At 43.0% G+C, this 16,203-nt stretch overlaps 1 protein-coding gene across 4 annotated transcripts in view; it reads right to left on the minus strand.

Annotated features, from left to right (window-relative positions):
• Positions 1-15,910, minus strand: part of AHCTF1 (AT-hook containing transcription factor 1) — a 53,312-nt gene extending 37,402 nt beyond the window's left edge. Inside the window, exons 1-2 of one of the 4 annotated variants that reach the window (XM_083731969.1) lie at positions 15,384-15,910; positions 1,182-1,308 (exon numbers count right to left, since the gene is read on the minus strand). In XM_083731969.1, the coding sequence (XP_083588095.1) occupies positions 1,182-1,302 (121 nt within the window). In that variant the 5' untranslated portion in view covers positions 1,303-1,308; positions 15,384-15,910. Of the gene's footprint in view, positions 1-1,181; positions 1,309-14,651; positions 15,250-15,383 lie in introns of those variants that run through there. The other 3 variants (XM_083731972.1, XM_083731970.1, XM_083731971.1) reach the window with 3 other exon arrangements.
• Positions 15,911-16,203: the final 293 nt, after the last annotated feature.

Below are 16,203 nucleotides of genomic sequence, written 5' to 3' on the forward strand. Positions count from 1 at the left end.
TTACTACCTATGACAGCATTTCCAAAGAGTTGGGACACTCTGCAGAGAAACATCCATGCATATTTACAAAAATAAATGCAACACTGCACACAAGCACAGTTGCTTCCCAAGGGACCACTGTACTAGCCCTGAAGTTAAAGAGGACAATGGGACTAAAAATAAGAAAGGGGCCAAATTACAAGCAAAAACTTAGAAACAAATGTCTTTTGCCTGGACACAAAAACTCAGGTTCCAGGCTTATATTGACTCAGGTATATGGGAAACACAATGCCAATGAATATTAAAGGGGAGAAAATGAGTTCTGATTCTAGATCTACTCCTGGCAAGTGCATACACTTTCAGTCAATGAAAACCCTTCATACTAAAAACTTCAGTGAACAGCCAAGCCGCCTTAACTACAGTTTATCTGTTCTGAGGTACAACATGGATTTTCCTGAAGATTACTGCATTTAACATCTCAGTCGGTAGAGCATGAGACTCGTGGGTTTGAGTCCCACATTGGGCAAAAGATTCCTGCATTGCAGGAAACTTGTCACCTTGAGTTGAGATAAGATGAACCAATGCAAATAATCCAGTATAGGAGTGATTTGTTCTCCTCTTCACATGAGTTTGGTTTGTTTGGTTGCTGCACTCTGTATTAGCTGAAGCTTCCAATGTTCAAGAGCAGGCCAAGATTGGACATTTTATAGAAACTAATGAGAAGTTACTGTCGCATGTGTTATATATGAAAGGAAATCAGCCGGTGCATCTACCCAAGCTAGTAAAAAAGTGTCCCTTAGCCCATTGCTACCACCTAGAAATCTAGAATCAGAGCAGGACAAAATTGCTGTTCCAAGCAGTGTATTTCTCTCTTCATGGGCATCATGACCCTGCTGTGAATGGGCAATATCTGACAACCATTAGCAACTCTATCCTGCCAGAATTTAGCTTCAGTGTCTATGAAGAGAGAACTGCTGCAACATTAAATTCAGTTCCTGCATTTGGACTCACACAGATGACCAACTGCTCAGTGTCTTCATTGTGGGTTCTGATAAACTGTTCCCTACATGGACCCAATTTGTTTTCCCCAGTTAAGGGCATTCTTCTTTGCTCTAGTGATCATATTACTGACTATGCATTTACACATTATAACATACATTTAATGTTCCTAATGGATAAGAAATGAATTCTCAAAGTTTTACCTCCAGTGAATTTCCCATGAAGTACCGAATCTATCATTATTTCATCTTCCCCAAGAGCTTGTATAGTCACTTCTGGAAATTGCAGCAGGCTGCTGGTTACGTGAGCTGTTAGGTCTCGCATGCTTCACTGTAGAGACACAATAGGAAGTTTATTCAGCAAGCAGATTGTTCCAGTAAGTTATTACAGCTACTACAATACTCATGGCATAAGGGAACTCAAATTCTGCAGTCAAAATAATTGCTTTTTCTGCGTAATTTACTCCTTTTCAATTATCCTTATCTGTAAATACCAGAATTTTCTAGCAAAGCCTAGAGGAAGTAAAGGATACCAGTAAAGGTTATCATAGGTGATAACCAATGTTACTCACACTCAGAGGAGACCCACTGAAATAAAATGATTTAACTGACTTAGCATTAGATATCACCCTTAACTTTAGAAGATGGTAATCTGCAGGGATTACAGATGAGAGTCAATAGTAATGGATCTATACCTGGTTCCAAAGTATATCTTATGTAACAAACACATTTCCCACAAATTGTAAACTTTCGTCGGTAGCCAAGAATCAAGTTTACTAATCACTAGTATTACTAAGGTTCATTAAAATAAATGTCAACAGCTTCAATATGTCATTGCCTATGCCAAACACTGAATTTGTAAGACAAACAGGTAGCACACACAACCTTAAAAAGGTAAAGGTAAAGGACCCCTGACAGTTAAGTCCAGTTGCAAGCGACTCTGGGGTTGCAGTGCTCATCTCACTTTACAGTCCGAGGGAGCTGGTGTTATCCGCAGACAGTTTTTCCGGGTCATGTGGCCAACATGACCAAGCCGCTTCTGGCGAAACCAGAGCAGCGCACGGAAACACCATTTACCTTCTCGCCAGATTGGTACCTATTTATCTATTTCCACTTTTGGTGTGCTTTCGAACTGCTAGGTTGACATGAGCTGGGATTGAGCAACGGAGCTCACCCCGTTGTGGGGATTCAAACCACTGACCTTCAGATCGGCAAGCCCAAAAGGCTCAGTGGTTTAGACCACAGCACCACCCGCGTCCCTTACTGATACTGATTTGGGAGGAGGGAAAAGATGGGAAAACTAGAGCAAGAACAACAATTAAGATGGTTTCCCACCTCTTTTTATAACCACAGGGGTTTTTTTTAATACCATCTTGACTTTCAAAGTTACAGCAAGAAACAAAGTAAGCTGGGGGGGGGGGGAGAAAAGATGGAAGGACATTTGCTATGATTTCTCATCACTTTAGTATGTAAATAAGAGACACTTAATACACATTGTTTACATATTCATTGGCATAGAATTACTGCTATCCTGACAGTGGCCTCGTTGCTTCATTTTTTTCCCTAAAATATTGTTCATTGACTGTGTGAAAGCTGCATTCTTTAAATCATGTCTACTCAGAAGTAAATCCCATTGAATTCAATGGCGCTTTTCCCCAGGTAAGTGGAGCTATGACTGCAGCCTTAATCTGCTTCCTACTGTGAATTTCAAAGACCTCTTTTGTTAACTGCTGACTTTGTGCCTGCTCCTCAGTTGAAGTCTGAGAATACCAAGCTGTAAAACAAAATCATGCTTACTGAGAACATTCTGAAACATATATTAGTTTAGGCACTGTTTCAGCAGATACACATTGAACAAATTTCTGTATAAAATGTGCATTTATGAAATAAAGAACTGCATTACAAAAATGGTTTATAAAAGGGGCATTACACTGGTACTGGAGCGCCTGTTAAATGTTTAATATACCCACAGGAATTCATATAACCTAAAAAAGAAAGAGCAAAATATCAACAGGGTACTAAACTATCACTCCCTGATGTCTGGGTGAGGGGGAGCCAGAACTAAATTTATGCCGAACTGTAAAATCAAGTTAGCAGGGCTGCAAGCCCAACCCCCGCTTTCCGGGGAGAATCCCCATTGAATTCAATTGGAATTACTGCCAAGCAGATATGGATAGGCTTGCTGCAATAGGTGGCTTTGTGATGGCCCATTAGCTACTTCATTCACTTTGTCTTTAAGCTGTCACAAGAGTTTGTTCTTGCTACAACTGATAAATAGGGATACCCCTCTGAAAAGTCATTAATTTTGAAGTCAAACAGATAGGAAAGGGAAGAGTTGTAAATATCTACAAATGCACATCCATCAAGTTCTGTGATATACATAAAAGATTATGTATACTTCTACATCAACAGACAACAAAATGAAGTATACTTGTGTAAAATGAACCAATTGCAGCATAACAAAGGCAAGGTAAAAATTAAAGGACCCCTGGACGGCTAAGTCCAGTCAAAGGCAACTATGGGGTGTGGCGCTCATCTCGCTTTTCAGGCTGAAAGAGCCAGCGTTTGTCCAAAGACAGCTTTCTGGATCATGTGACCAACATGACTAAACTGCTTCTGGTGCAACTGAACACCATGACAGAAGCCAGAGCACACGGAAACACTGTTTACTGTCCCATCACATTGGTACGTATTTATCTACTTGCATTGATATACTTTTGAACTGCTAGGTTGGCAGAAGCTGGGACAGAGCAACGGAAGCTCACCCCATCACATGGATTTGAATTGCCAGCCCTTCCATAGGCAAGCCCAAGAGCAGGGGTTCTCAAACTAAGGTTTGCGGGCCGAATGCAGCCTGCCAGGGTCCTAAATCTGACACACCCAGCCACTGCAGAACCTGCTGCGAAGCCATTGAGGAGGAGACTCAACACGCTTTGGAGAGCTTGTGCCGCGGTGCCTTTAAGCAGAGCAGGCGGGAGGGAAAGAGGCAGGTGAAGATTTCCCCCTCCTGGCCCTGCCCTGCCCTGCCATCCAGCCTGTCCCTTCCCACGTGCGTCCGCCTCCCTCGATCCCCAGCCACCATGCTGTTCGCTTGTGCCCTGTGGTCTGCCGCCCTCTCCGCGGTGGCGCACTGCCTGATCCAGCCCCGGCTGCTGTTGTCCTTACAGCCCAGCTCGGCAGCCCCAGCTGCCGCCTCCTCTGGCCAGGCTCGCCCTCCATCTCCTGCGCCTGTGGTAGCTTCCACACAGATGGTGAGTTACGAGCAGAGGACAGGGGAAGGGGGAAGAAGGTCACTCACAAGGAACGCAGGGCTCTGGGGCTTACTCTCAAGGAAGCCCCCCTTGGGGCCGCTGGGGATTGCATCCAAGGAAAAAGATGGCCGCCATCATCATAGGGAGTTTTTGTCCTGGGAAAAGTGCTTGGGGGCTGGGCTGCGATCCAAGGTGTGCTTGCTTGCCAGAATCCCCCTTGGCATCAGGTTGCTCGCAAGTAAACGTCTGCCTGCCATCCAAGAGGAGCCCACGTGGACACAGGCTTTGGGGGGGAAATGGGTATGGGTTCGTCCGAATCCACACAAACATCCCGAAGCGGGACAGAACAGTTACTTAATTTCCATCCCACATTTTTTCTCCCAGAAGCTCAAGGTCTGTGGTTTTCACCATCCGCATTTATTCCCCACAACCCGCAATGAGACACATTTAAATCAAGCAGACTCACTAATTTCTATGCATCTCTCCCCTCTGGGACATATCTTAACCTCAGAAACCATGCACTCAAAATTGCAACCATCTTTGGAAGCACCTATGTCTGTGAACAGACTTTTTCTTGAATGAAACAGCTGAAATCTCCAACAAGATCCAGACTAACTGGTGAACACTTGCATCACTTGCTATGACTAGCAGTGACAAATATGGAACTGGATATTGACCATCTCATTAGCCAAAATCAGGCCCATACTTCCTATTGAAATACTTATAAGTTTATGTTGATTAAAATTGTTCTTCATTTTAAATATTGTAGTTTTTCCCATTTTGTGCCCTACAAATAAAATATGTGCAGTGTGCATAGGAATTTGTTCATATTTTTTCCAATTACAGTATAGTCTGGCCCCCAACAGTGTCTGAGGGACAGTGAACTGCCCCGTTTAAAAAGTTTGAGGACCCCTGCCCAAGAGGATAAGTGGTTTAGACCACAGCACCACCCATGTCCCACACAACAAAGAACAGCTGATGAATGCATGAATGAGTACTGGAATGGATTAATGAATATTCATACATCCCTACTAGTAGTTCTAGGTATGACACAGAACTAGTTACCAGGCTGCTGCTGGTCTGTGATACAGTATTAAGTGTATTACTGTGGTTAGGAGTGCCTTCTACCAGCTTTGTCTGTTCACTAGTTATGACCATTCCTGAACAGGGATAGCATGACCACTGTAGACCATTAATTTAGTTCAAAACTAAATTAATGTAATGCACTCTATGTGTGTTTGCGCTTGAGCCTGGTCTGGAACCTTCAGGCTGTGCAGAATGTGGCTGCTAGGCTATTGATAGGATCAGTTAGCCAACAACATGCAACTCCATTGTTAAAACATCTGAACTGGCTGATCTGCTGCCAAGCTAGGTTTAATATTCTTGTATTAATTAATAAGCAACTTAGGTACAGAGTACATTAGGGACCAGCTGAACCCTAATACAGTGGTGCCTCGCAAGATGAAATTAATTCGTTCCGCAAGTTTTTTCTTCTTGCGAGTTTTTCGTCTTGCGAAGCACGGTTTCCCATAGGAATGCATTAAAAATCAATTAATGCGTTCCTATAGAGACCGCTTGCCAGGCTGGCGGTGCGGAGAAGGGTTTTTCTCCCCACCGCAAGCCTTCAGCACAGGTACGGGAACAGAGGGGAAGGCGCACAGCGCTTCTCCTCTGTTCCCGGGGCTTGTGGTGGGAGGAGGGTTTTTCCTCCCCAACGCCAACATTCAGAACAGTATTCTGAATGTTGGCGGTGGGAAGGAAAACCCTCCTCCCACCGCAAGTCTTCAGGACAGCCTTCCGAAGGCTGCCGAAGGGGCGGAGAGACCTCCTCCCGCCGCCAGCCTTCGGAGCAGCCTTCCGAAGGCTGACGGCGGGAGGAGGTCTCTCCGCCCCACCGCCAGCCTCGGACAGGTACGGGAACAGAGGGGAAGGCGCACAGCGCTTCTCCTCTGTTCCCGGGGCTTGCGGTGGGAGGAGGGTTTTTCCTCCCCACCGCCAACATTCAGAACAGCATTCTGAATGTTGGCGGTGGGAAGGAAAACACTCCTCCCGCCGCCAGCCTTCGGAGCAGCCTTCCGAAGGCTGCTGGTGGGGCGGAGAGACCTCCTCCCACCGCCAGCCTTCGGAGGAGCCTTCCGAAGCCTGGCGGGGGGAGGAGGGCTCTCCGCCCCATCGCCAGCCTTCAGAGGAGCCTTCCGAAGCCTGGCGGGGGGAGGTCTCTCCGCCCCACCGCCAGCCTTCGGAGGAGGTCTGAGGACAATGGGGAAGACGCGCTGCGCTTCCCCGCTGTCCCGGAGATTTCCCTATGGGCTTTCGTCTTGCAAAGGAAGCCCATAGGGAAATTCGCTTTGTGAAGCGCCTCCAAAACAGAAAACCCTTTCGTCTAGCGGGTTTTGCGTCTTGCGAGGCGTTCGTCTTGCGGGGCACCACTGTATCCTAATTCAATTACTGAGAGCATCTATAGGAGTGTTGCTGGTTGTCCCTTGAGTTGTTGAGACTCATCTGACGACAACATGAAACAGACTTTCAGTGTTATTGGTCTAATATTGTGGAATATTCTGCCAATAGAGATTTAGCAGGCCTCTTCTGTATTCATTTTTAAGCATTTGCTGAAAAATTCTCTATGCTGCCATGCTTATGCAATTAAAGAAAAAAATATTTCTGCTACAGTTAGTCTGTGATTTTTGTTTTATATGGTTTTTATTGTATTTGTTGCCCACTGCTGATATTAAATACTTATATAGTGCAACTTCACTTAAAAATAAGCCATTATTTGCATTTTTCTAGAAAGGGTACATATCCTATTGATGTATTCTTCCTGAAGTATTTGCACACACTTGCAAACACAATTCCAAGGGCAGGTAGTAGATAGCTCAATGGATTTGTGACTCGCAATTTTTCAGCCAAAGTTTTACCAAAGGAACTTTCTTAAGTCAAAAAAGAACTTTAGTGCAGTCCAACTCTATAATTATATCTTCTACAGGCAACCTACTCTCAAGCTGATGAAGAGTCTGATCTGTATTACATAGGTTCAAGATGTGGAAGTTAATAGCCCCTCTTTGTCCTGCCCTGGAAGCTGGCTAGATACCCCTTTTTGTTCCCCTGAAAGGTATTAAATCTGGATGCACACATATTTATAGAGCAGCATTACTTGGTTGCCAGAATCTATTAACTGCTTTTTCTGGCAATTAAAATATTCTTAGTCTATGAAAGCTCTGCAACTTTATTGTTTAGTATTTGTTCCACTTTAACTGCTTAATATACTGTTGCATGCTGCTTCTTCAAAAACAAAATGGGATTATGTTTCACTATTTTGCAAACCTTGATAAAACTTTTTTAAAGAGTTCCTCAAGCTCTTAATAAGCTTTTGGTCTGGAAGGTCACAAGTTGTGCAATAAGCAAGTTGAGCAAAACATGGAAACATAGCCCAAACATACAAAATGTGCATCATCACTCAACATTTGCAAGGCCAGGAACAGACCTGGTTTCCTGGCACCTCAAACATTATAGCCAATTAGATCCTGAATGTGAGCACTGGCACCACCCAGCAACATAGGAACATTTCCTTTACAGAGAGTGAAAAGACTTATCACACTTATAATGGTATGTGTGTGTTGTGTGTGAATATAACCTGCAATCTCAGTATCCTTTTTAAACTCAGTTTAAGACTAGAGACTCATTAGATCTACAAGAGGATTATTTACACATGCCAAGTTTTGCAAGTGTTCCAGCACAGGTGCATAGCAGGATCTGATGTGCTCTAGTGAAAACAGACTGAATAGTTTCATTGAGCTCACCGTGACCGCTAATTTTACAGAATGTCCTCAATGGGCATTTGCCTTTACCAGATTAGACCCTGGGGTCTATGCCCTCAATTCTCCACCATCAAAGTTAAGGAGGACATTGTTGTAAATTTCAGTCACTGCCAAATCTGCATAGCTCAATTACTCCTCCTCCTTCCAAAAGTCAAGATACATTTCTTCTAAGTCTCTGTTTTCTAGGAGCAACATGCCATTTAGTTTTTTTTAAAAAAATGTGCTGTACAAATGGAGACATTCAATATCATTCAATGTGTCATAAATCAATATGTCTATACATACTGTTTTGTAGTTTTTAAAACAACTCAATATGGATAGCAAAGGCTTTTTTATTTTAAGAAAAATACTATTAATCTGAACTTTACAAAAAGGCTACCAATCAGTGGAGAATATTAAAGCCCAAGGCCTGCCAAGTACCCTGCTGCTTTTGGAACACCTGGAATACCTTTGTACAACTAAAGGATATGATAATTAAAAATGTACCAAGATATTCAGAAACTAATTCAAAAACAAAACAATATTCTGAAAGTATGTTGCCAATGGCAAGGACAATAGGAAAGAAAACATTACCACAGTCACTTTTTCACTGTTTTGTATCTTTTTTCCACAGCATGTGAAGTGCATCAGTACAAGCATCAAACATGGCAAATGGAACAAGAATTGGATTTTTAAAAATAACTTTTCTTTACAATGTTTTCCTTAACAGGAAAGCACAAAAAGCTAATCTCTCAATTTTCTTTAACATCTGTGTTTACTAATCAAATGAGTTATCTAGATAGGTAGTTCTCCTTCTCAGCACATTAAGGGTATATTTTTGGTCTGTAGGGAAAGGGAAATGTTAGTAAATTCACACCCACACCTTAAAGCACATGGCTTCCCCCAAAGAATCCTGGGATCTGTCGTTTGTCAAGAGTACTACAAATTGTAGCTTTGTGAGTGGTAAACTAGAGTTTCCAGGCTTTTAGGGGAAAGCCATGTGCTTTCAATGTATGGTGTGGACGCAGCTGAAGGCTACAATTTTATCAGTGTTAGACACTCAGATATATAAGCTAGGCACCAAATTGCTCCCTAAACTAGGGTTACTTGCCAAAACAGAATACATAGTTGCCATCGAATTTTTTAATATGACTTTTTGGTTCCTGAAATTCATTCTGATTGTGCAAAATATAACATAATTCTACAGGATGTGTTCCTAGTGTGTGAAAACAGTCAAGATCCAAGGATCCCCAGGCATGCACCTCCAAGTGGTGGAGACTTCAGGCACCATCCTTGCTCCTGGGCATCTTCACTTGGTCGCAAATGGCTATACCCATCTGCAAAATGCGCCTGGCAAATTTTGACCACTTAATTTTATATACATTTACTTGAGCATAAAGACTACTTAACTTTGCAGGACTTCCTTCTCAGTTACACAGGATCCCTAAATCAGTGTTTCCCAACCTTGGGCCTCCAGCTGTTTTTGGACTACAACTCCCATCATCCCTAGCTAGCAAGACCAGTGGTCAGGGATGATGGGAATTGTAGTTCAAAAACAGCTGGAGGCCCAAGGTTGGGAAACACTGCCCTAAATGACGAATGTTTAGAGGATCTCTACTTGGAAGGAATGTACATCTAATATAGATCTATTCCTCTCTAACTCTGCTTATGGAAGCAAATCAGGATTTCCCCTTCCATTTTTAGATTGACTTGCATTTGAACAGCTATTCATTGTTAAAGAGTAGGATTTTTATCCTGAAGACCACCATCCAGCAGACTGATGGATCACTCATTTGTGGCTTGCACAAATTTCTGACTTCAGGCTACCACCTTCTGAAACAGTTAAACATTCACTATTTTTCTATTTTTATTTATGGCATTTATATCTCACTCCTCAGTTCTGGATAAGTTGTTCTCCTTTAGCAGCTACTTAGTTGTTTCAAAATATTTTAGAGTTGCAGTAGGGAGTTAAATTTGATGAATGCCCAGAAAAATCATGAAATCTGTGGCATTAGGGCTGGTTGCTTTTCTGTTCACATTGCAATGGGGTCCATGAGGCATCTATAAATTAACTGTCCATTCTATTAAAATCAATTTTCTGCTTCCCCACCCCAGGATATTTTTACATCTATTTTGATTCCAATCATGCTGTGTGAAAGACTATTGCAGTGTACAGTGGTACCTCGAGTTACATACACTTCAGATTACAGACGCTTCAGGTTACAGACTCCGCTAACCCAGAAATAGTACCTCGGGTTAAGAACTTTGCTTCAGGATGAGAATAGAAATTGTGCTCCAGTGGCGCAGCAGCAGTGGGAGGCCCCATTAGCTAAAGTGGTGCTTCAGGTTAAGAACAGACCTCCGGAACGAAGTTTAAGATACTAACTGATGCTAAAGAAAGAGGGGGCTTTGCCCTGCCAGACTTAAAGCTGTACTATGAATCAGCAGCTTTCTGCTGGTTGAAAGATTGGCTGCTTCTTGAAAACACTGATGTTTTAGATTTGGAAGGATTCAACAACGTTTTTGGATGGCATGCATATTTGTGGTATGACAAGGTTAAAATTCATAAGGCTTTCAAGAACCATATTGTCAGGAAAGCAGTGTTCAATGTCTGGATAAAATATAAAGACTTATTGGAAAATAAGACCCCAAGGTGGTTATCACCTATGGAAGCAAAGGCCCGGAAAAGACTCAATATGGAGGTCAAATGGCCGAAATATTGGGAAATAATAGAAAAAGACGGAGATAATTGGAGGTTGCAGAGTTTGGAGAAATTAAAAGATAAAGTGCGAGATTGGTTACATTATGCTCAGATCAAAGAAGTTTTTAAGTTGGATAAAAAGATAGGATTCCAGGTGGAAAAATCAAAGTTAGAAACGGAATTGTTAGAACCCAAGACTAAGGTACTTTCAAGAATGTATAATTTGCTGCTAAAATGGAATACACAAGATGAAACGGTCAAATCGGCTATGATAAAATGGGCACAGGACATAGGGTATAATATTATGTTTGCTGACTGGGAAAGGTTATGGACCACCGGTTTGAAATTCACGGCATGTAATGCCTTGAAAGAAAATATTATGAAAATGATATATAGGTGGTACATGACCCCAGTCAAGCTTGCAAAAATATACCATTTGTCTGATAATAAATGTTGGAAATGTAAAGAAACTGAAGGAACGTTCTTTCACCTCTGGTGGACCTGCCCTAGAGTTAAGGCTTTCTGGGAAATGATATATAATGAGTTGAAAAAGGTATTTAAGTATACCTTCCCTAAGAAACCAGAGGCCTTTCTTCTGGGCATCGTCGGCCAGAGGGTGTTAAAGAAGAACCGAACATTTTTTATGTATGCAACAACAGCAGCAAGGATACTTGTCACTAAATACTGGAAAACCCAAGATTTGCCCACACTGTAAGAATGGCAGATGCAACTGATAGACTATATGGAGCTTGCAGAAATGACTGGCAGAATCCGAAACCTGGGAGAAGAAGTTATGGAGGAGGACTGGAAGAAATTCAAGGACTATTTACAAAAATATTGTAAATTGTATGAATGTTAAGAAAGATGTAAGATTATCAACAGTATGGCACCAATAAGTTAGTTAAAAGGAATATGAAGATAAATGAAAACATAAGAAAAGATAAATTTTGGATAAATATTATGTTAAAACTAAGCTTTTAAGGTTTGGGTTAAAGTATCTAAAATTAGGGATACAGTATCAGAAAAGTATAATATAAGAATTGAAACAAGGTGATAAATTGCTGGGTAAAGTTCGAATATTTGGAACGCAGGAACAAGAGATGCGAGGAAGTCCAAAGAAGTGATGAAAATGTGGATATTGGAAAAATTATATGTTATTTTGTTTGTTCTTTCTATTGTTCTAAGAAAATCTTTAATAAATATTTATTTAAAAAAAACACATTAAAAACTTCCCCCCCCCAAAAAAAAAGAACAGACCTCCGGAACGAATTAAGTACTTAACCCAAGGTACCACTGTATTCTATGTGGGGCTGCCTTTAAAAATGGTACAGAAACTGAAGGTAGTTCAAATTACTGGGACTGGACATTTGATTATATTATGGAAGAGTTCTACCAATGCTGATTTTAATCCATAAAGCCCTAAACAGCTTCAGGCAAGGTCACTTGAGATATTGCCTCTTCCTGCATATGCCTAAATCCCCTTCAGGCTCTGCTGCAGGTGCACCCACCAAGTGAAGTGAGGTACGTGGTTACCAGGCAGAGGGCAGTGGTACCCTTTTACAGAATAGTCTCTCCAAAGTAGCTTGGCTGGGACATTCTCTATGGTCTTTTCAATGCAAGGTCAACACCTTTTTTTTCAACCAAGCTTCTTAATTGCATTTTAAAATGCAATTTTAAGCTGTTGTGGCTTATCATGGTTTTAATTTGAGTGGCATACCACTTACGCTGTCTCCTATAAAGGAAAGTATTTGCTATCTTATTGCTTTTTGTTGATTAAAATTAGTATTTTTAAAAATATTGTCATAATTGTAAACTACCCAGGGAATATTTACTGATAAGGAGCCATACATATTTAATAAATGATAAATAAAATAGAATATATTCCAATGCCAGCTAAGGGTAGAAATAGATGACTACCTTACAGGTTCCAAAATCACACCCCCAGTTTCACCCTTCAACTCCAATCCAGGAAGGTTCACCAGGTGCCTTCATTATATACCTTTCGGCACCAGGAAAAAATGCTCCTCCTTAATCAGGCTTTTGCCTAATTAACATTCAATGCCCTTGGGGGAGGGTTATTGGGTTGGTTTTGTTTTTATTTTGATTATGTATTTTGTGTTTTTATCTTGTGAACGATCCTAACACCCACAAGTATAGGGTGGTATACAAATTTAATTATAGTAGTAATAATAATAATAATCTCCCTCGCTCTCTCCCGCAACATATAATGAACACTAACTACCACAACTGAACAATGATGATTTCCAATAGTAAAAACTTCAAACTGTTAAAACATTTTCTGGCTTTCAGACTCAAACTCTTCAGCTGCCATGCTTTCAAAGATGTTTACTACAAAATCTTCTAGGAGATAAGAAAGCTCAACTCAGGAATGGCTGACAATATAAATAATTTTTATTTGCAACTTTAAAAGAACAGGAGACCTAGTCATTAAAGATACCTTAGGTTCTTTTGCACTGGGTTATTACATTTCCCTAAATGAGTCATAAGCAGAGATCCAAGTGCTGGTACAGAAGAAAAACTAGCGGGATGAGGAACACATTTATACAGGAAGTTCATGTAGGGTGGTCATAGTGTTCACTCCATATTGAACTGATTCACAATTTCATCCAGCTAATGAGCTGGCCAAGTATTGCTGGACAACGGGATTTTACATGTTGCACACCTTGTAACTTAAAGGAAACATTTGACAGAAACACACAGTAAGCTCTTTCAGATTGATGCAGATGAAACATCTGAAGTTATGGACATATCTTTGTTGAAGTGAAATACTTATTTTACATTAAAATTGTAAGTGCGGAACTTGTGGCCCTCTAGACTTTATTATCCTCCAACTTCCATCAGTTCTAGTCAATGGTCTAATGGTCCAGGATGTTGGGAGTTGTAGTTCAGGAACATTTGGCAGGCCACAGGTTCGCCAGCCTTGATTAATAGGCTACTCTAAAAAATAGAAATGTTTCCAGGGCACCTAACCTAACAAGTTATATTTTAGTTGTATACACGCAATAAAGGTACAGCAGATATGAGCAGAATAGTACAATTTTAAAAAGAAGCCTAGTAAAATAAAATAAAATAAAGAGGTATTTGCCCAGCATAGAAAAAGACCAAGTGGGCACTGAATCTACCAGGTCACACACAGGTTGTATCAGTTTATTTTGTTAGGACCAAGAATTAGTATTATTCCCACTATATCAGCAAACATATCTAGAAGTATGCACAATAAGCCCAACCAAGGACCCAACAGTTACACCTGACCAGAGTTAAGTCTGAACTGAAACAATGAAAGCCAATTTTTACAGTAAACTCAAGGATAGTAAACAATAAAATAAGGACCCAGTATGCTGATTATTTGGGGTATTATTTTACACCAACCTCTCTATAGTCCTGCCAAATACAGCATGCATGTTTTTAAAACACACCAAGAGACAGGCACTAAAAAGTTACATGGCTTTCATGGCAATATTGAACAACATCTACATTGTAGTCAAACATTCACAAGAGAAGACTATTTACAAAGATGGTTGAAGTTCTCTGCGTAATGCATTCTGGTACTGTATAGTTCTTATCGCACACTGAATTCAAAGCAAGATACCAGTCACCTATACCCATCCATTGATACAATTTGGTTGTCTATGGGATCCATCAGCATCTACCATTTCTCAAATCTAGATCTCATCCTATCATGCAACTCTAAAATGATCAACTTTTGCACACTAGCTAAGACTCAAGAAACAAAAAAAATACGATGGTTTTCTCTAGTCCCCATTCAGAAATGCCATCTCCAACCTGCAGCCTTGAGAGGCGATATCCACCCTGACCCAGGATTCTACCACTCCATTCCAGCCCAATAACATCATGATTCTATGATGCCGAGTTAGAACCAAGCCCAGGTTATTCCAATAGTACTTACTCCCAAGTAATTAGGGCCAGCAATGGCACGCACGCTTCCTTGCAATCAAGTCTCGCTTTGCACCCAGAATCGGGCTGCCCACGTGCCCTCACCTCAAATTAAAACCACCCAGCCTGCAGAACCAGGAATCGGAAAGCAAATTATAACTCTACGCAATGGCCCTCGAGGGGGGAAAAAATGGCTGTTCCTCCACCGTTTCAGTTGTTTGTCACGAACTGTCACATGTTCGCCGTGTTGTAGTTTTAAGAGCGCAGGTTCAAAGCGACAGGATCGCGAGCGGAACACGAACCGGGGAGCCCTCTCGCCTCAGCGGGCAGGGGTCGGGCGGAAGAGCCCCGTCAGGCCGCCGCCCCCGTCCAGCCACGCTCGCTTAAGGCGCTCGACAGCAGCACGCCGCGCACCCCCCCCCCCCCGCCTGCAGTTGCCGCCTTGCTTGCCTTCCCCAGCCCGACGAGCCGCCTCGGCGTCCCCGCGCTCGGGAGGGCAAAGGGCGAAGGAGAGGCCTCGCCTCCGTCAGCCTCCGAGGCTGGGCGTGTACGAGTGAGGCTTCCCCGGGGAAGGCAGGCGCCTGAAGCGCCCGGCACAGCCATGTGCACCACCCGCAGACGCTTACATAAGCAGCCTGGGGGTGCCCGCCTCAGGCCGCCCGGCCCAAAACAGGGCCTACCAGCCTGGTCCGCCGCCCGCCCGCCCGCCTACCCGCCCGCCGGCCTCCCTCTTCGCGGGCGGTACCTGCTGCTCAGGCGGGTGTCGCCGCCTCCGCCGCTTTGCCGCTCGGCCTCCCGTCAGAAAGGCGTCATCTCTCTCCCTCTCTCGCACCCGCCGCAGCGGTTGGGGAAGGCCGGCGAACGTGCGCCTCTCCTCGGGCGGGCTCTCTGCGCCGGGCCTGCTCAGTCGCCGGCCGCCGCGCGCGCTCTCGCTCGGTATCTGTCTGCGCAGCAGCAGCCGCCTCGTCGTCGTCGTCGTCCTCTTCCTCCCCCCCACCCGCAATCACTCACCGGCAAGCAGGAGGAGAGAGGGGGGTGTGGGAGGAGGAAGGCTGACCTCTCGCGAGAACAAATCACAGCCGCCGCGGGAATTTTCAAATTCTTGAGCTCTTGCTGTTGTTTCTTTTAATTGTTCGCCTTGCGAAGCCTGACGAAGCAGTAGGAGCGGAAAGCACCCGGGCGCTGCCTTCGCCAAACTACAAGGCCCAGCATGCACCGCTTCGAACGTAGCCGCGGAGAAGACAGTCTCGCGCGTCTTGAAGGCGGGGGATTTCCTTGAAGGTTTAAAAGGCGGCGGTGGCCTTTCCGTTGGCCATGTGCTCACGTGGGCCACGATCTGACGCGTGTTTACTTAGCAATAAGGGCAGCTGTGTACCATAGGAATTACTCGCCTTTTCTTTTTCTTCTATTTCCTTTCTTCCGGCTTCTTTCTGTTTCTTTCCCCTCTTTTTTGTAGTTGTTTTTAAAAATTATTATTTCCATTAGTTTTCTATGTCTTACCGTATTATGATAAAACTTTAATAAAAATCTTAACATACGCAGGGCTTTCTCCCAAGTCAGTCCTC

Source organism: Podarcis gaigeae (genome assembly GCF_964106915.1).
Source record: "Podarcis gaigeae genome assembly, chromosome: 3".
Taxonomy (NCBI): Eukaryota; Metazoa; Chordata; class Lepidosauria; order Squamata; family Lacertidae; genus Podarcis; species Podarcis gaigeae.